The sequence below is a fragment of the Trichosurus vulpecula genome, chromosome X (genome assembly GCF_011100635.1).
Source record: "Trichosurus vulpecula isolate mTriVul1 chromosome X, mTriVul1.pri, whole genome shotgun sequence".
NCBI lineage: Eukaryota > Metazoa > Chordata > Mammalia > Diprotodontia > Phalangeridae > Trichosurus > Trichosurus vulpecula.
Window position 1 is genome coordinate 31,051,846 of NC_050582.1, and position 19,842 is coordinate 31,071,687.

Sequence of the window (19,842 nt, forward strand, 5' to 3'; positions counted from 1 at the left end):
GAAGTGACTTAGGGTCACACAGACAAGTAAGCAGCAGAGGCAGGATTTGAACGCAACTCCTCTAACCCCAAATCCAAGGCTAACACAGGTTAGATGGTGGGGGAAAAGCTGACCTGACTGAAAAATGAATCACAGAGAATCCATAAAATGGGGGTACTTTGGGAGTTATTTTTCACATACTCTGTCTCTTTAGCTAGTTCCTTTCTTCCCTCTACTTCTAAATTTGAACCATATGAGCCTTAACTCATTTGTTCACCCATAGATGAGGGATCTGAGCCAGAATTAGTATGGGTGCTGAGGGCTTGGCCCCAAATGGCTATGTGTATAGTGTCTTCCTCTCTACTAGACTCATTCCCGTGTCTTCTGAAACCCTCTTGATATTTCTGATCTGGGCGTGGAGGCGGCGGCGGGGGGGGGGGGGGGGGGGGGGGGATCCTTCTCCTCCCATTGTAAACTTGTACTCATTTGTAAAAATGGAGGTGGCCATCTTTAAAAAGGTGATTAGGAGGAAAGTCTTTTGCAAGCTGTTGGGGGCAGCAACAGGACCTTCCTTGCAAATAACAAATGCTCAATACATATTTTGAAGAATGCAAAGAATCAAGTGAGGGTCCTGGCTTTCTCTTCACCCTGCCTCTCCCCAGAGCCAATCAGTTGCCAAGGCTCATTGCTTCTTTTGACACAACCTCCCTCCCACTGTCCTCTTCTTGTAATGCACACAGTCACTACTTTAGGTCAGGCTATCCTTACCTGGACTAGTGCAAGAGCCTCCTGATTGTCCTCCCTGCCTCAAGGGATCCCCACCCCTCCAATTCATCCACTGTGGAGTTATCAAAGGGCTGTCACTGAAGTGCCCCTCTGACCATTGCATGCTCCTGCCCAACAAACTCCATCGATTCCTTCCCTCTTACCTTGAGGAACAAAACCAGGGAGGATCATTTTACCAACTGACACCTATTCTATGATTTATAATCTTAGACAGCTGCCCAGGATAAGAGGTTGAGTGACTTGCCCAAGGTCACACAGCCAGTATGTGTCAGAGGCAGAACACAAACCTCAAGCCTTTCGGACTCCAAGGCCAGCTCTCTATCCCTTCATTATTCTAGGCGCTCTCACTTTATCTTTATTTTGTATGTTCTTATATGTATATATATATATATATATATATATACACATATATATATATACACATATATATACAAATATATATATATATAAATATATATATATTTATATATATATAAATATATACATATACACATATACACATACAAACACACTATTATATATACACACATATATATTATATACTATATCATAGTATAAGCTCCAAATATACTATAGGTTCCTTGAGGTTAGGAACCACTTAATTTTTTCCTTTGTATCCCCAGCACTCAACATAGTACCTGGAACATAGTAGGCACTTTAAAAACACTTATTGATTGACAAAGTATTGTGCATATAGTCACCTCTTACATTTCCAAAGTTTAAAATAAAGCATCTCAAGTAAGAATTAGCAGGCAAGAGACGATGAGTCTCTTGGAATTGAGCTGGGACAGTACACAGACCCCAGACATATTCTGATCTATATCACTGGACTCCTCTCCTATTTATCTCCTTTCTTCCCTCCCCTCTCTGATCTCCTCTGTTCTCCCCTCCAATCACCAATTTCCTCTTGTCTCCTCTCCCATCTACTCTCCTCTCTTCTACTATCTATCTCCTCTCCTCTTTCCTCTCATCTCCTATTTATCTCCTCTCTATCTCCACTCCTCTCTCTTCTCCATCTCCTTTCTTCCCCTCTCCCCTCCTCTCCTATTGATCTTTCTCTCCACTCCTATCTCCTTTCCCATCTGCTCTCCTCTCTTATCTCTACTTCTCTCCTATTCATCTCCTCTCCTTTCCCCTCTCCTCTCTGATATCCTGTCCTCTCCTATCTATCTCCCCTCCTCACCTCTTTCCTCTCCTATTTATGTCCTCTCCAATCTCCGATCTACTCCTTCTCTTCCCTCCTTTCCCCTCACCAAACTCCTCTCCTATTGATCTCCTCTGCCCTTTCTCATCTCCTCTCTTCTCCTCTCCTATTTATGTCCTCTTCCCTCACAGACATCTCCTCTCCTCTCTCCAATCTTCTCTCGTGTCTCCTCCCCTCTCCCCTCCTATCTCCTCTCCCCTCAACAATTTCAGCTCACACTCTCCTATCTCCTCTTCTCTCCTATTTATCTCCTTTCCAATCTCCTCTCTCATCTCATCTCCTATTTATCTCCTCTCTTCTCCCCCCTCTGATTTCCTCTCCCCTCTCCTATCTATCGCCTCTCCTCTACTGTTTATCTCTTCTGCCCTCTTCTCCTATCTCCTTTCCCCTTCTCTTCCCTCCCTTCTCCTCTCTACAGAGGCTCCCTATTACCTCTAAATTAAAATGGAGACTTTGCCATTTAGGACTCTTTGTAATCTGGTCCCCTTCCTCCTTTTCCAGGCTTCTTCCTCTTTAGTCCCTTCAAATACCTCAAATCCAGCAAAACTGGATCACCTGTTATTCCTTGAATGGGGCTCTCCATTTCAATCTCTGTATCCTTGTCCTGGCTAACCCCAGGGTCCATAATTCTCCATCTTAATTTCCACTTCCTGACTCCCTGGTTTCCTTTAAGACTCAGGTCAAAGGCCACCCTTTTGGAGAAAATATTTTTGGTTCCTTTAAGTTGCTAGTGCATTCTACTATGAGATTACCTTGCATCGACTCCCTCATTCATATATATGTGTACACATACATATACACACATATATGTAATGTCAAATACATATCTTCTATGTACAAGTTACTTGTACATCAAAGAACTTTTTTCTATGTTATAGTTATTTCTATGTTTTGTCTCTCATTAGAAATGTAAAGTCCTTAAGAGGAGGAACTGTTTTTCTCTTAATTTTCATCCTCAATACTGAGCAAGGTGCTTAGAATACAGTGGGCACTTTAAAAGATGCTTATTGTTTGATTGAGTCAGGTAGTTGGCACAGTGGATAGAGGGCCCGGCTTGGAGTCAGGAAGGCTCATATTCCTGAGCTCAAATCTGGCTGGTGACCTTGCACAGCCCTCCCTCACTCAAATTGCAAGTCACGTCATCAGTTCTCTGATGTCATGGTCCTCTTCAGAAACGAAGGACAAACACAACAATCACTGGACTGCCACCAAGGTGTTGTCCTGTAATGCCTCATTGTAGTGGCAAAGTGGCCCTGGTCTCTTGAAGGCTTTGCCAGCCGACTAAAAGCTCTGGCAGATCCTACCAAACTGGGAAGGCTTCAGGTTGAAAAATTCTAGAAGCCTCGGTCATAAAGGATCTCTAGTCTTCATTAAGTCATTCTTTCTGCCTTAAAGCAGAGCTCAGTTTAAACTGTCCCACTCAGAAAGTTCTTTCTCTTAGAGTAAAATATCTGCAGGGAAAGCGCCTGTTCAGTCTCCCTTAGCAATCCATTCCGCCCAAATCAATTCAAGGTAGCATGGGATATCATTATAAGACTAGTGGAAAGGGGGTGGGTGGGGGTGGTGATGATCCATATTAACATAGGGGAAAGTATAGAATTGAGGGGGGAGGGGAAGCCCAGAAGGGAGGGAAGGAGGCCACTGAGTAATTACAAAGTTGACCCTGTCCACAATCTGTTGCCATCATTTAGGTGGAGCCTCTCCTCCCCGCAGTGTTCAGTCTCTGGCTAACTCAACTCCTGTTTCCTTTGACACCCTAACTTCTCAGTTGCCCAACAGCATTAGCTCCCAGGGCCTTTGTATTTAGTCTCCCTTAATCCTTTAACCACATTCAAGTGGCACCGACCCTCATGTACCCCACCTCTTGTCTCTGCCCACTTAGAGCTTGGCTCAAGATACTCACACATATTCTGAAGTTTAAATGGGTCTTGCTCTCATTCTTTCTGTTTCTGGCAAAGGAACAACTGGCAGCTGGAAAAGCAGTAGGCATAGGAGCTTCCTGACTGGAGGAACTGTTGCTGTCAGAACTGACGCGGCGATGTAGGGGCTCATCAGACAATGGGGACAGTGGAGGTGGGAATAGCTTGTCATCTCTCTTCTTTGTCATTTTTTTGGCTAGAATATTTCTGGTGGAGGAAAACAAAAATTGTTTGTGTTCTAAGCCTTTTTTCTCCTCATATTCCTTGTTATTTAGGGGAGCATTTTAAGTGATGATAGATGCCACAGTCCCTTACTGATCATGGCCTTCCAACGAGGTTGAGTGTATACACTAGAAGTTAGGTTTGGGTCTTTGAAGCAGATTTCTAGGATATATTTACTCTTATCGTTTAGGCCTTTCCAGGCTAATTCACACTCACTGGATTTTTTGGGGAAATCCAATATATACTTTAATCTGTGCCCCCCTCCCCATTTAAAAGGAAGGTTTCTCCTTATTTTGAAGTAGAACTTCCTGGCAGAAGCCCTCAGTAAATGATGGGATAATGATCAGAGAGAGCTTTTCTTAAGATAGATGCGCACACATTCCTCACATACCTATGGGAAAAGATGGCAAAATCAGGTGAACAAAATTGTTTGCCTCAGCAGCAAGACATCATAAACACCTGCCTCCAGGCACCCCACTTTCCAGAATGTGTCTCTTTTAGTCACGGCAAAACTACGCATTTTCAAATACAAGCACACCTTATTTTAGAACTTGTAGAAATGGGCAATCTGCCCAAAGAACCAAAGTCACAAAATAATCAAAAACCCCGATGAAGGCCTTCAGGCCCTGATACTTGTTTACGATGGGAATGCAGGCATGGATTTTTATTTTAGTTACTGTTTTAGTCTAATCAATGAGGATTACTTGAATTTTCATTTTTTCTTGCACAACTAATATTGCACTGAATAGTCATTTACTTTCCATGATTATTGACAAAAATTTTCAGGAGCAAATTAAGTCAACAAGAATTATGTTTTCCTCCTGGTCAACTTCAGTCAGTGTCAGAAGATATAGATTTACAATATCTCAAAGCAGCAAATCAAAGACGAAGAAGCAGTGGAGCAGAATGATGTCCTGAACTGGGGGAAGTCAATATTGGCTCCTTGTTCCACTTCATTGGGGTTGCACAAATTTGCCAATTTTAATAATATTTGTCATCCTCTATCTCTTGTTCCATAATTGTGCCTCCCCTACCCCCAATGTCAATTCTCACCAGGCATAAGAATTTTAAATCCCTCTAAGTGTTTCTACCATTATTATAACTGGCTAAAATTAAGTTTTAATCTTGCCCTACAAGAAAGTAAGGGGGAGTGATAGAAGGGAGGGCAGACTGGGGAAAGGGGAAATCAAAATACACGCCATCTTGGGGTGGGGGTAGGGGAGAGATGGAGAAAAAAATCTGGAACTCAAAATCTTGTGAAAATGAATGTTGAAAATGAAAAATAAATATATTAATTTAAAAAGTGAAATGAATTTTTAAAACATTTGGCAATAGTTTTTTAACTGCTTTCCCCAACAGAAGTAATTTTAAAACATCATGATGCGTGATTAAAATGATCTCTAACATAAGCTTGTGAAATCCCCCAAAAATATAGGACCAAGCTAAGCCCTAGAGATACAGTTAGCTGAACTTTAGAAATCTCTGCATACAGATATCAAAGATGCCTTTAGCACAGAGGAGGTGACGGTCAATTAGCTGCAGGTTTCCCTCTGCTTCTGGTGCTCATATGGGCCATACTAGAAGGGCAGACGGAGAGGAGATGGGAGGGCTGGCTCCTCTGCTCTGCACATCACATAGGTCCAGTATAGTCCACTGGAGTCTATTGGGGAGGAGGGCCTTTCCTTATTTACCCAAAGACCTAGAGCCTGGGGTTTGCAGAAGCCCTTCAATGATGGGCATATTCTAGCAGCACCAGTGAGGACATCCTGGAGCACTCTTTTTCCTTCCTCTGCTAGTCAGCTAGTTCCCAGAGGAGAAGGGGGTGAAGCAGCAATTCCTCCTTTGATGACATTGGAAGTACTCTCGCAGCAAGGTGAGTCTTTAGAGCCCAGCAAAGACCTAAGATCATCTTCTCCACATGGAAGAGAGATCTTGGTCTCCAGGGGCTTTCCAAGGTTTTCGTGGAAAGCATCAGTTAGCTACAGATGTACAGAGAAGAATGGTTGCCTAAAGCGATATCCAGGGAAAGCCTTCAGAGAGAGAAATTGGGGTTTTTTTTCACCCTATTTGTACCACTGATATCTTATATTCTGATTGGTGGTTTTTAAATGACAAAGTAGACCCGTTTTCTTCTGTTGCTTCCTCCTCCTCCCAAATAGCAAAAGACCCTAGGTCTCCCTACTTATGGAAATTTAAAGAGAATAGAAAGATATCATGGGAAATGAGATGTTTGCTCAGAGAGACTGCCTATATTTTCTGGCTTCCATATGGCATAGAAAGAAAAACATAAATGGTTTGCTTATGAAAAAAAGACAGTTGGGGGAAATGAAGAGAGCAAAAGACCAAACATGTAGGGCCCTGGCACTAATATTTATCACCTACAGGAATTCTGCATGAGGAATTGCCCTTCTCAGAACCTCCTTATCCTGACTGGCATTAGAGATAGCCTGCCTTTTCCTAAGCCTGGCTTCTGCTTCTGCCAGCTATCTTCTGGCCTCGAATTCTTTCCTCCCTTTGGAAGATGGCTTGGAATGGTTTGAGCCTGGCAGCTGGGGCATTTTTAAACATTAGGTATGATTTGGAGGGTGTGCACCAGAGTGTGCTTCTCTTTCCGGAGGCAGTCCACAGTCTCAGGGAGTGAAGGTGGAGCTACTGGTATTCTGAGGGTACAGTGGAAGGCAGAACCAGGGAGGTATAAGCAGTGAGAGAACTGAAGTTCATAAACACTGGCAGATAAGACTTATGCCAACTTACTGCTACTAAACAACAAGCTGGGAAACCCATTGGTGTCAGTATTTAGCCACGCTGGTGCTAGGCTGTGGGCTACTAATAGGCATTTGATGGAAGTCATCTTTACTTCTGAATGAATCTATGGCAATAATTATCCGGGCTGATAAGCAGCTGGCATGACTGTTAGTTAACTTAGATTTAGAATCCAGGAAGAAATATAGTCAAAATGTCAGGGAGGAACAGAGGGCTGGACTTTGCACTGGGAAGTTTATGCAGTTGGAGGAAGAAGGGAAGGAGGCTGATTGGCAGACAACAAAAATGTCACAGCCTGCGAGCCTTCTGCCTTTTGAGGGTGGTCAAAAAGGTGCAGAAAACTCAGTGCCCTTTAAAGCAGCAGATTTCTCCCTTATCTGTCCTCAGCCCCACCTGACTGCTTTTCATTAAGGCCTGAGAGAGCCATTGATTCTGCCGTTCTCATCAACTGTTCTCTCTTCGATCTCCAAATATCACACGCTCTTCCTCAAACAAAGCGAGACTATTTTAGACCTAAGGATGGGGGAACAACAAATTATTTTCTTCATGAAGTGATCTGCTTAGTCAAAATTGCCACTGGAAATTGTTCATTGGGTCATTTGGTTGATGGGGTAGAAGTATTAGTGTCGCCCTGTGTGTTAGGTCACTTTTGTTTCTGTTCTACTTTGGGACAAATGCCATTTGGGGCTTATGCAACGGTTCTATGAGATGGTACATAGAACTGCCACAAGGATAAATTTGGGGGCAATGCAATGATCTGTTGCCATACATGTGTGTACCAGCCCTTTATGCTCACCATTTGTGCTGAGGGATGCCCATCTCTTACCTGAGGCTCCTCTGGGATGCCCCCCCCCCTACTCTGCAGGTACTTAAAGCTCTAGAACACTTAAATAATAGAATTAATGTACAAAGAAACAAACCAAACTTACTCTTTAGTGTTTGGGAATCTGTGACTACTGGGGATTGGTGAAATGCAAGGTGGGAGCAGACAGGAAGGCGGGATATCTTCTAGCCGCTGCTTCTTGTTCTCCGCGAACAGGTCCAAAGGGTCAGATGGCTTTAATAAAAAAGAAAGCATGAATCACACAGGATCTACATCCAAACATTCTACTTATAGGGAATAGTAAAGTCTAAGGTTAAGGCAGGCTGCTTTTTATAAATAGGAGTATGGGATGGGTGGGTCAGAGATGCTTATATTAATTAACGGTGCCTTTTATATGCACACTGCTATCTGAGCAGCCAAACATCAGGCAGCACAGATAGAGCTGACTTGTGCTCTGAATGCCTGATTCAGCATGTGATGGATATGTTGACATTTGGCTTGCCTCTTTTCTCTGTCACGATGCTCCCCAAATGAACAGTATAGAACCAAAGTTGTAGCCACAGGTACAAAGCTTGCCCAAGCTGATAGCTAGTACACTGGTAGTGATAGAGGAGGTGAGATTGGGAGGGTGCTAGGGCAATCCACAAAGAACATGGCATCTTTTCTGGCATTTTCCTGGGGTGCCCATAATTTAAACTTACTGTACTGGAGGTAGCCAGTAAAAGTTTGTTCTATGCTTCATCTTCAGGGTACCTCTTGTCTGCCCTATGAGATATGGGGCCGTCATGAGACAAAACGACCATAGAAACTGAGGCTCGGCAACCTTGCATTTAGCCACTCTGCCCTAGGTTTTCTATGCTATGCATAAACAGCATTCCAACGATCACTGTTGCTTGGAATTTTGTCTCTGCCTGGAACAAGGAGAACTGAAGTGGAATGTAGCTATGTGGATGCTCATTGGGAAAAGGTAGTTATGATGCACCTCTGTGTCTCTGAAGATGATGAGGAAGGAAGAAGAGGGTAGAACTTTCAAAAAATTTGATCATTTTGACAATCTGTAGCTTCCATGGAGGGGAGAAGATGAGGAATTCAGGAAAACAGAGAGCACCTCTCAGGCTCTAAACCTCAGATGAGGGGGGTGGAGACCCAGGAGAGGGGGAACCAACTCTCTCTGTCCATTTCTTTCCCCTAGCAGAGAATGCAGCTGTCATTCCTGACTAACCTGGGGACTACAACTTATCAGCAGGGCAAATGTCCAAATCCTACTTTATTCCTTAATAACAAGCATTACTGTCCTAAATGGATACAGCCCTTGGGGCTGTGCTTTAACAGGCAGTGGAATCGTGTTGAGTGTGACCTTGAACAATGGGCAGCCCACCCTTAGGTGACCTACCTTGTATTTCCTCTTGTTCTTGGCAGGCATCTTCTCAGCAAATGAAGGGCCGGGTGACTCTCGGGACTGGGGGAACTGTGGTGGTTGTGTTTGTGGTTGTGCTGGTTTTGTGTTATTCTCTCTGGGCTCAGCCTTGGTGGAAATGGTTCCAGGTGGGTCTCGGCCAGGTACTCTAGCCAGTAAGCCAAGATCTATTTTGACCCAAAGTGCTTTAGCGTCATCATAATCACGTATTGGGGACAGAAGTTCAGTTTGCACGATGGGCAGAGGTGAGAACAGCTGCTCCTCCACCTCATTGGTGGTGGTGTCCATACAGTAGCTGCTGCTACTGCTGCTGCTGCTTCCTGTTAAAGTGCTGACATTGATGACGCCACTGCCTGGAGCCTCCTTAGGTTTGACAGCACTGGTCAAAGTGGGACCAGGAGGTGCCACTTTGACCTGTAAGGCTTCATCTTGGTCAGTGTTTGAGTCTGAAGTCGAGGAATCGGTTTCGACAAATTCTCGAGACTTGGGGACAATTTTTCCAGAGCCTCTGAACTTCTTCTTTTCAGCAATAAATGCTGCAGTAAGTTTGGGTTCTTTCCTTGGGGCCAGTTTTCCAACTGCTGCTCTATTCCGTGCTTTGGCCTGCTCTGGGTGTTCCAGTGTGTCTTTTTCTTTGGGAGTGTTGCTGGGCTGAATATTTGGTCTAGGCCAGGGGTATTCTTCGGTGCTGGGTGTCCTTTCAACCTTCTGGGGTTGCTTTTTGCCTATGGTCCTTTGTGAGGCTGCTTCATTTTGAGCAGGTGACTTCTGCCTGGAGTTTTTGGCCTCTACAGGAGGAGGTGGTTTCTGGATAAGCCGTTGTCGAGCTTTCTCCCGGAGAGGGCTAAGGAGAGGCCTCTCTTTGGGTTCAATCTGGAATAGGCCAGGATTGACTTTTCCCTTATTCTGTACTTCAGTTTGTGGGGTGATGGAAAGTAGAGAACTGTTCTCATTGGAAGTCTCATTTTGGTTGCTTATAATTGTCTTGTTATGAGGGTTCACTTTGTTCAGCCATTTGTCGAGCTGCCACTTGTTGGTTGAAGGAGGCTCTGGCTGTGGGTGGCAAAACGACACAAAGTTAATTTGACATTAGGTGGAAGCCAGCAATATCCTCAGCTTATTGACACTTGACTAAAGAAGGCAAAAGCATAGCTGTAGTTACTACATCACTTTCAAGGTTCCCTGTAATACGTCACCACTACAGAACTAGTACCCTAGTGATGTCCACTCACTATCCCCCAAACACACACCACTCACTCATGCTTCCATATCTTGGAAGTTACCTTACTCTGTGATGGTTTCTCCTGTCCTATCTGCTCACCCAGGTGCCTCCAAATCCCCTTTCTCAGGTTACTTTGCCCCACACAAAGCTCTGAGCTAATTCAATTGCTTTTCCCCTTCTCTGTTTTCTTTAGTACCATTTCTATTTCCTCTGGGAGAACATCTGGGGCAGCTGTTGATGGTAAAGTTAAAATAGGCTAGCTCTGCTATCCTTGATGGCAAAAAGAATTTGGTATAAAACATCTTTCAGATCTTTTCTCTTTTTCATCTGTTGTCCTCACTCCAGTTTCATCCTTAAATACCCTCAAGAGATCTTTGTGTAATAGGCCTGTTTGTGAAGTGCTTTTGTTTTCCCTTTCCATCCATTGTTTCTTACTTTTTTATGAGATGGCACTGCTCACACACTTCCACCACCCTTTCATGAGCTGACATGGCTAAGGAATTCCTGAACAAAGGCCAGCTTACTGCTAACAAACCCTTCTGAACTTAGTTTGGGACTTGGCTTGTAGACACAGCATTACAAGATAAGGTCCTACCTCCACTTAAAAAAATATTTCCTATGAGCTAAGATAGGCCTTGTGTAGTATCTAGGGCATATTTTGTGTTATGGACCCCTTTGGCAATCCAGTGAATCCTATGGACTCCTTCTCAAAATAATGTGTTGAAATAATTAAAGGAAATGCTAAATTTCAGTTAGAGGGTGGTGAAAATAAAGATTGAATTTTTTTCTACCCAAGTTCACAGACCCCTGGAAACCTAGATCCTTTGTTTTAGAGAGCTACCTAGGACCTAAGAGGTTAAGATATTTGCCTGTGGGCACAGTGCTACACCGAGGAAGGACTTGCACCCAAGTCCTCCTGACTCCAAAGCCAGTCCTCTATGCACTAATAAAAAGAACTCACAGTTATATAATTTAAGTTTTGCAAAGTAGCACAAATAATATTATTCTTATCTTACAGACAGGGAAACTGTGGCCCAGAGAGGTTAAGCAAACTGATCAGAGACACACAACTAATATGAGAACTGCCATTAAAACCAAGTCTCTTGATTTCGAATTCAGCTCTCTTCCCACTTAGCAAAGAAAAGAGCAACAGAATAACTTCAGTGGAAGAAAAAAGGAAAGGAGAAAACCCAACTGGGAACAGGGCTGGGGTTTCCACAAACTAGGCCTTGCATGCCCAGTGCTGGGCAAGGGAGTCAGTTACCTCGGGTGTGTTGCTTCGGGATTCCTCGTTGCCCTCGCTGTCACTAGAGGTGCTCTCACTGTCAGAATCAGACTCAGAACTGCTGTCAGATTCACTGGAACTTCCAGACCCCCCACTGGAGGGGATGACAACGGGCTCAGGGGCAGGTGGCAGCAGTGTTGGGCTGAAAGAGACAAGTGGCATTCTTGGCATTTTTTTCAGCAACATGCAACAGACGTCACAAACCATCATTCAGTAAGTATTTATCATCTGTGCCTCCCATTTTCTTGGCTTGCAAAAGGAATACAAGACATGCTCAGTGCCCTTTTGAAACCTATGTCATTGAGGACATAAGACACCCATATGGAAATAGTGATGTAACAATGTGACTCAGGAGGTGAGAAAGGGATGCCCAGTGGATAAGAAGTATAAACAAGACCTCAATACCAGGAAGGAAACAGACCTTTTTTCTAGTGTCTTATTTACAAACCATCATAAAGACTCTACCCTTCACTTTGAGCCTTGCCAGCTATTCAGTGAAGTGATTACAGATACCCTTATTTCCATTTTAGAGATGAGGAAATTGAACTCTGCCCCCACCCCCAAAAAGTAAAGTGATGGCAAGAAAGTAGCAGAGGCAGGATTCAAACCCAGCTCTCTCCTAGACCTAAGGCCATTATTTTTTCAGTTTCTGTCTTGGTAATACAAGATCCAATAGACCTAATAATTGAAGGTGCATTCATGAGACTGTGAGCTCCTCAAGGGCAGGGCACTTACTAAACACTTAGTGAATGACTGACTGCAAGACTCAACAGATCTTTAACAGATTTTTTTTTAACATTGCAATAAGACATCATAATTAAAATTGAGTTTGTGGTAATGGTGCTAGAGGCATTGAAAAGGAAGGCCAGAGTTTCCTAGGCATTTGGAGTTATGCTATAGCCCTACATGGTCAGCTGCCAAGCAGCTAATACTTCGGCTATGAAAATGATCCCATTCTGATGTAGGATGGTTTGCCCCACATCTCTTCAAATTAGGTCCTTCGGAAAAAACTATTCTGAACTTCTCAAACCTGAAATAAAATGGGCACATCCATATACAGAGTAGAACAGAGGAAGAAATGGTGAATCCCTATGACTTTATTTGAATTTTGAAAGCCACCAATTCATCTGAGGACGCAGAGTAGATTCAGACTTGGCTTGGCACTTAGATATTTGTTTTCTATCTATTTCTTATAAATTCCATCATCAACAAACATGAACATTTGGGTATGCAAAGAACAAAAGAGGATCACATGAAATCATGGACATGTTAGTTTGTAAAGTGCATAGTCAGAGTAAAATAAGAGTGACAAAATTTCTATGTTTATTCCCTTCTGAACTTTTTCATTTCACATCTGGAGTTTTTGTTTTCTTGATGCTTCTATCCCTTTTTGGTATCTCAATCAATCCCTGCCCCCAGTGCACCCTCTCTTTTAACTAAACAAATCAACATATTGGCCATGTCTGAAAAATGATCTCCCCTTCAGTCCACTGGCTCTCTGCCAAGAGGCATCCCTCATGTCTGTGGAGGAGCCAGCAGACTAGCTAATGGAACAGGCCTCTACTCCAAGAAGTCCTCCCAAGTTGCTCAAATGGTTTTCATTTGCAACTATACTGTTACTCGAATACAGGGAATTCCTTCCGACATGCCCCATATTCCTCAGGACTCATACTTTCCCAATTTTCCCCATCCTCCATCCCTCATAAAAATTATTAATTGTTTTCTGTGGTCATATTGTTCAAAGTTGTACACCTACATGGTTATAGAGGGATGAAAAGAGGCACAGATAAAGTGAATGTTGAACCTAGAAGGAAGCCTAAAGATCATTCAAAGGTCCAAAGCCCAAGGTCACATTGCAGTTTACTGGCAGAACCGAGACTAGAACCAGGGGTGCCTCATTCCTGGTCCAATCGTGTCTCCTCCAATAAAACCTTTTAGGAACTCTTTGAAAACATGTACCAGAAGGGATGGTCATAAGGAACCACTTTGATCGATTTAAAATTTGTGAATCTGATCCAGCAAAATGTTTGACAACTTCCCAGTTCTAATACTTCTTAAGCCATCCTTGGCTCTCAATATTCATGTGCATGCATTTCAGAACTTGAGTGCAAACGATCCAGGGCTTTCTCTCTTCTATTCTCATGGCCTCTTTGACCTCGTTTTGTTAGATACGAGGACCCCCTCCCCCTTTTAAAGCAAATGTCTCGCTTCAACTAACTTAGACCATTCCAAAATGTTGGGCCAAGGTTGAGCTTGAGAAAGGTGACTGAAGGAGGGCAGTTCTATCCTAATTTTTTTCTCCCTATGGTGAAGCATGCTTCCCTTCTCATCCCCCTACCCACCTTCCTCAAACTCATTCTGCCCAAGGACCATGGATGTGGGTGGCCACTCTTACTCCTTTTGTCCTCTGACATCAGGCCCTGGGCTAAAGGAACCCTGAGGTACAATTACTGAGGAAGCTGGACTAAACCGTGGGAGAAACATGAGGCTTTCAGTCCTTTCTTTAGCCTAAATTAGTCCATACTCTCCCTCGCCCCTCCTCTTCACATAAGCCTATTCTTCTCCAAGATTACAGCTCTATGAGCTGGGAAGAAAGCCATCTTTACCTGCTGGTCAGGAAGGAATGTAATCCCTTTAAAATCTGCCAGACTTTAAATGCTGGAGAGGCTGTGGGAAAATGGCTATATTGATGGCCTGGTGGTGGAGCTGTCAACTAGTCCAATCATTCTGGAAAGCAATTAGGAACTAGGCTCCTAAACACTAGTAACTTGTACATACTAGGTAAATACCCCCAAAAAGATCAAAGAAAGGGACCCATATGTACAAAAATATCTATAGCAACTCTTTTTGTGATAGCAATGAACTGAAAACTAAGGGGATGCACACTAACTGGGGAATGACTGAACAAGTTACGGTATGAATGCTGTTGTGCCGTAAGGAGTAATGGGGGGGGGCGGTTTTAGAAAAACCTCAGAAGACCTGCATGAACTAATTCAAAGTAAAATGAGCAGAACTAGGAGAACAATATTATAAAGACAGATGAAGTTGAAAGAATTTGGGACTCTCTGTGTATAGATTAAGATAGATATAGATATGGTCAACTGTACATATTTCTAACAAAGTTTTAATTTTTCTTGCATTCTCAACAGGGGTGAGAGGAGGGGCTATGGGCGGGAGAGAAGGTGGACTTTCCTTTGAAAGAAATAATTTAATTATAAAACAACAATAAACTACCAGTTACTATTAGGGTATAGAAGCCTTCCTATTAACTGTTCCTTCTATTCCTTAAGAACTCCCCTTTAATCTTTTAAGCATGCATTTCCTTTTATATAGTCAAAGCCCACTTTAAAATACCTGCTAAACTCAAACTCTTCTGTCATATACACCAAGAGATGAAGAGGAGTAGGTAGAAAAGAGCCCTAAAAATAGTGCCTCATTTTACAAGCATTAACATCAACATGTACTTTTTTTCCTCCACTGACAGATTAATAATTGTGCATTAAATACAATCAGTAGTTTCTTAGATTACTTATTAAATACTGGTGAACACAGGAGATCAAACCAATCCAGAAACTATCAGAAATGAAGACATCTGGTTTCAATTCACTCTGCTAAATGTGTGCGTAAGATACAACCATTTACTGAGATTCGTAGAAGGGTAACCTCCTGGGAAGGAAGCTGATGGCTAAGGAGTAACCCAGGTTGAGTGGGGGAAGTCTTTCATTAATATCAGTTTTGCCTGTTTTCATCTTACTTGATAAATCAAAATAACAGTGATGATGAAAACTACAAACGTAATTATTTCATATTTACAATATGAATTACAATTACTTCTGACTTAAAAGTAATATCGCATTGGGTCTTGAAATGATTTCCCAACAATCTCCTAAAGCTAAATCTCTCATCTTATTGTTAGCTAGGACCATATGTCAAGTCAACTTCAAATACTGCCATACCAGACAAACAGATGGATTATATCGCCTTTTGATACATCATCAGCCATGAGTAGAAGTAATTGGGATATGGACAGAAGTCAAGGCAATAAACATTTGTTAAGCACTTACTATGTTCCAGGTCTTGTGCTAAGCACCAGGGATTCACAAAAAGGCAAAAAGGTCTATTCTCTGGGAGCTTGTTATAGTCTACCGGGGAGATAACATGTGATACCCACATCCCTGGGACCACAGAGGTATTGGAGTACTAACTAGGTTCCGTTTATATGTGTATGGAGATTTGGAGGGACTTGGATCTACAAAATTTGCAAAACGCATCATTAGTTAACTCTTTGTGAGTGCTACTATTAACCTCCAAGTGGACTATAGGCTACCAGGTGAAGGGTAAACTGACTTACAACTGGCCTATCCAAGGGACAGTGTTGTTTGATGCTTCTGTGATCTTATCAATGTAGAGACCGCCTCCAAAGGGTCACAACCCAGCATTGATAGAATGAATAAATTGTTTTGGAAGATCAAAGTGAGAGGAGGCCTGAAATGTTTTAAACACTTTATAAAATGAATCAGCCTCCAGAGCAATGGAATGAGGTATGACCCATCTCAACTTGATGTCACCACATAACAATATGAGTAATGGTAACTGTTGATCACTCTAGAAACCTCCCAGCAAGATTGGTGAACACGGGTGAAGGTGGACTTTGAGCTTTTCCAACTGGTGGTAGTTAAACATCCATAATACTTTGTGAGCAAAGGAACTGTCTCAAAGATCTTACAATGCATTTGATAGAGTAACTAAAACAGATGTTTAAACAAAATGCACCTAATCCTTCCATACTTTTTGGCACTAAAGGCCCAGACAAATGCAAGCCAAGATGAAAGAAAGGGCTGGCAGGGTAGTGCTGCCTTCTGTGAGCCAAAGCCTATGTTGAAGCTGACCCCAAATTACGGAAAGCTTTCCAAGAGGGTAAGAGAAAGCTTCTAGGGAATCTAGAACAAGGTCAGGGTCTTCCAATAATCAATCACATTAGCCCCAAATCCTAGAGAAAGGCACAGCTGTTCCATGACTTTGCCTCTTGCTGTTTCTACTCTGGAATCTTATCACCGTTTATCTAACAGTTCTGATAAGAGGCCCTTGGTGTTTACATAATGAAACATCTAAGGCAGAGAATCATCTCAGGGGAAAAAAAATCAAGTAGAAGGAAGAAAGGAATTTTAGTAAGCCATGCTAAGGGGCTGATGTGAAAAAGTGGAATGGTGCCCCCGATGGATGTTTTCTTTCATGTTACTGTTATAGTCAAAGCTGCATCTCCTTTGCGAGAAAGTGGCCTGTCCAAAGTAAAGCCAGGATTTGAACCCAGGTCCTCTAACTTGAAATTCACAGCTCTTTCCATTACAGCACTTTACCTCTTCATGGGCACATTCGCACACTGGAGGACTCAACTGGAAGGGGACTGAGAGGTCATGCAGAGCAAGCCCTTCACTTCTAGATGAGACTGAAGCCTATAGTGACTTGCCCAAGGTCATACAAATAGGAAATGGCAGTGCCAGGATTTGATCCTGGGTATTCAACTGGAAGGGGACTGAGAGGTCATGCAGAGCAAGCCCTTCACTTTTCTAGATGAGACTGAAGCCTATAGTGACTTGCCCAAGGTCATACAAATAGGAAATGGCAGTGCCAGGATTTGATCCTGGGTATTCTGACTCCAAAGGCAGTGCTTCTGCCTGTCACCAAATACTTAACACTTGCATATAAAGAAGATAATTCCAAGAGAATGAGGACTAAGACAAAGCCATTAGATTTGTTAAGTAAGAGGTTATCGGTGACCTTTAAGAACCAATTTCAGGCTAAAGGCAGAGAATCCAGATCACAGTGGGTTAAGCAGTGAATGGGTGATGGGGAGATGCTGGCTGCTCTTGACAGGGATGCAACCCTCCAATACAGCTAATGCCTCATTGCCTTATCCCCACTTAAACTAGCTCCCACCTACCTTCTTCCAGGGAAGACTAGTGGCTAAGACTGAGACAGAAATCCATCATCTGGTAAAAGCATGTTGGGGTTCTGTACCTGCCAAAATCGTCTCAGTATATTTATGGCTCCATCATTCCCGTAAGATTTTTCATGGATGGATCAGTAAATTCATTCACATGCCATGAAATACATGATTCTATTTGTCTTACATTATTACTTTATGGGAAATCCTAGGGTCCACTAACTGGGCCTCTGCCACATGACTGCTTACTATGAAACTTCCTTGCTTAAGAACCTACAAGGAGTCATGTCCTATCACATGGTGAGTCTAAACTCTTGGGCAACAGGGCTTTTAAGATCCTCTCTCTGACCTCTCCCATCTACTTAGCCCCTATTATCTTCCACCATTCCTCCACTCCAGCCAGCCTGGGCTGCTCATTCTCCGTTATTTTCAATCCCACCGTTTGCCAAGATTACTCTGGAAAGCCCCTTCTCTTTCCCTTTGCTTATCTCAAAACTACTCCGTCTCTCAAGAACTCTAGGACAGAATGAACTAATGTAAATAAATTTGCAAACTATAAAGCACTATCAAAATGTCAGCTAATATTAGAATGTAATGACACCTCCCTTTTCTGCAGGCCTATTGTACTAGCACTGCCCCGAGGAAGGAAGGAGCCTAATTATTCTTGAACCCTGGCTCCACAGCTACATTATAAGCTTCTAGCAGGAGAGAGCCATATCTTACAATTCCCAACAGCACAGGCCCTGACCCTCCTGCTTCTCCTCCCACCCTAATATCTCCTCAGTGTCTCTTTCACTGACTATTTTATTCTGTCCCCTCTTGGCCCTGAGATGTTGGTGTTTCTCAGACCTCAAGAAGAACCTTCTGTTCTTCCTACATCCTGCCTCACAGAACTAAGGCCTTCCTCTCTAGTTTTAACAAGTATCGTTCTACAGAAAAACAGCCTAAACCATAGCAGCATCACCAAGAACCTTTTTCCTAAGCTTTAGTCTGTATCCCTGGGCCTTAAGTTATTAGTGCATTAAAGTCTAGGGTGGTGAAAATCCTCTCCCCCTTCTCTCATCTCCATTCCCTTCTGCCCTTTCTGAATCCATAGCCTTCTCTGACCTCCCATTCCATTATGCTATCTCAAATCTTCGCTCTATCATTCGCATATTCTTCTTTATCCTAAATCTCTTTTCTACCTCCTTGCACTCATGGAAACCAAGCCTTTTCCAAAAGATACTTCATCCCTGGCCACCCTCTCTAGTACTGGCTGAGCCTTTTCTCAGAACCCCAAATCACTGGGCCTGGGGGAGAAATACTTACACTTCTTACACTCACTTCCAGACTATCCCTTTGCCACCATCACCGAGTAACCTTTATGGTTCCTCTCCATCCATCTTTATCACATGGTCCATCTCTGTATTGCAATCATATACTGGTCTCCAAGTAAATCACTTTCCTTCCTCAAGGAGTTTAGAGTCACAGAAGTCCTATTCACTCTAACCCTTGTCCCAGTATTTGGGAGATTTCAACATACACATCAATGTTCCATCAAATACTTGGGCTTCCAGTTAATCAAATTCCTTAAGTCCTGTAGTCATCCACCCACAGGGACAGTCACACTCAAAATCTGACCATTACGATTAACCACTCCACCCCTAGGATCCAGAACTTTGAAATTATCTTCTCTGACCACAGTCTTCTATCTTCATTCTCACTGTCACCTCCAGTCCCTTTGGCCCACCAGCTTCTCTTAGTCCATCAGCCCTATTCTGGTCTTGCTTTTCTTCCTTCATAGCCTTGAATCTTCATTTGACCAGTTCGAATTGAGTCCCTTGCACTATTGCCATTTTCATACTTTTGCTAAATCCTAACCTTATCCACCTCTTCCATTCCTTTCCACTTTTTTTATGCTGCTAAATGCTCAGGAAGAAAGTCACAGTGACTACGCCAAATGGTCTTATTAGAATTTTCTATTATTTGATCTCAAGTGGGCCTTTACTACTACTTGGCAATTCTTTTGTTAGTCCTGGACTCTTCACACCAGGTATTAGAAACATATTCTCTCCCTCTCTCTGTCCCTCTACCGTTAGTCCCTCCTCTGCAAAGGATGTTGCCTGAGGCCATCTGATTTCACTGCCTCTTTCTCCACCACTCTGTACCTCCCAGATCTGTCTTCATCATCCCAATCCTTTCCTCCATTATGCCAACTCTCTGCCAAGACTTGGGCCTTTACCATGCCCAGGATAAGCCTGGCACTTTTGCTCTTAATTCCAACCTCTACTATCTCCTT

The 19,842-nt window shown here is 43.0% G+C and overlaps 1 protein-coding gene across 1 annotated transcript in view; it reads right to left on the bottom strand.

Moving 5' to 3' along the window:
• Window positions 1-19,842, bottom strand: part of AFF2 (AF4/FMR2 family member 2) — a 157,145-nt gene that overhangs the window by 25,753 nt on the left and 111,550 nt on the right. Inside the window, exons 7-10 of the mRNA XM_036740017.1 lie at window positions 11,600-11,762; window positions 9,090-10,166; window positions 7,803-7,930; window positions 3,873-4,095 (exon numbers count right to left, since the gene is read on the bottom strand). Of these exons, the coding sequence (XP_036595912.1) occupies window positions 3,873-4,095; window positions 7,803-7,930; window positions 9,090-10,166; window positions 11,600-11,762 (1,591 nt within the window). The remainder of the gene's footprint in view (window positions 1-3,872; window positions 4,096-7,802; window positions 7,931-9,089; window positions 10,167-11,599; window positions 11,763-19,842) is intronic.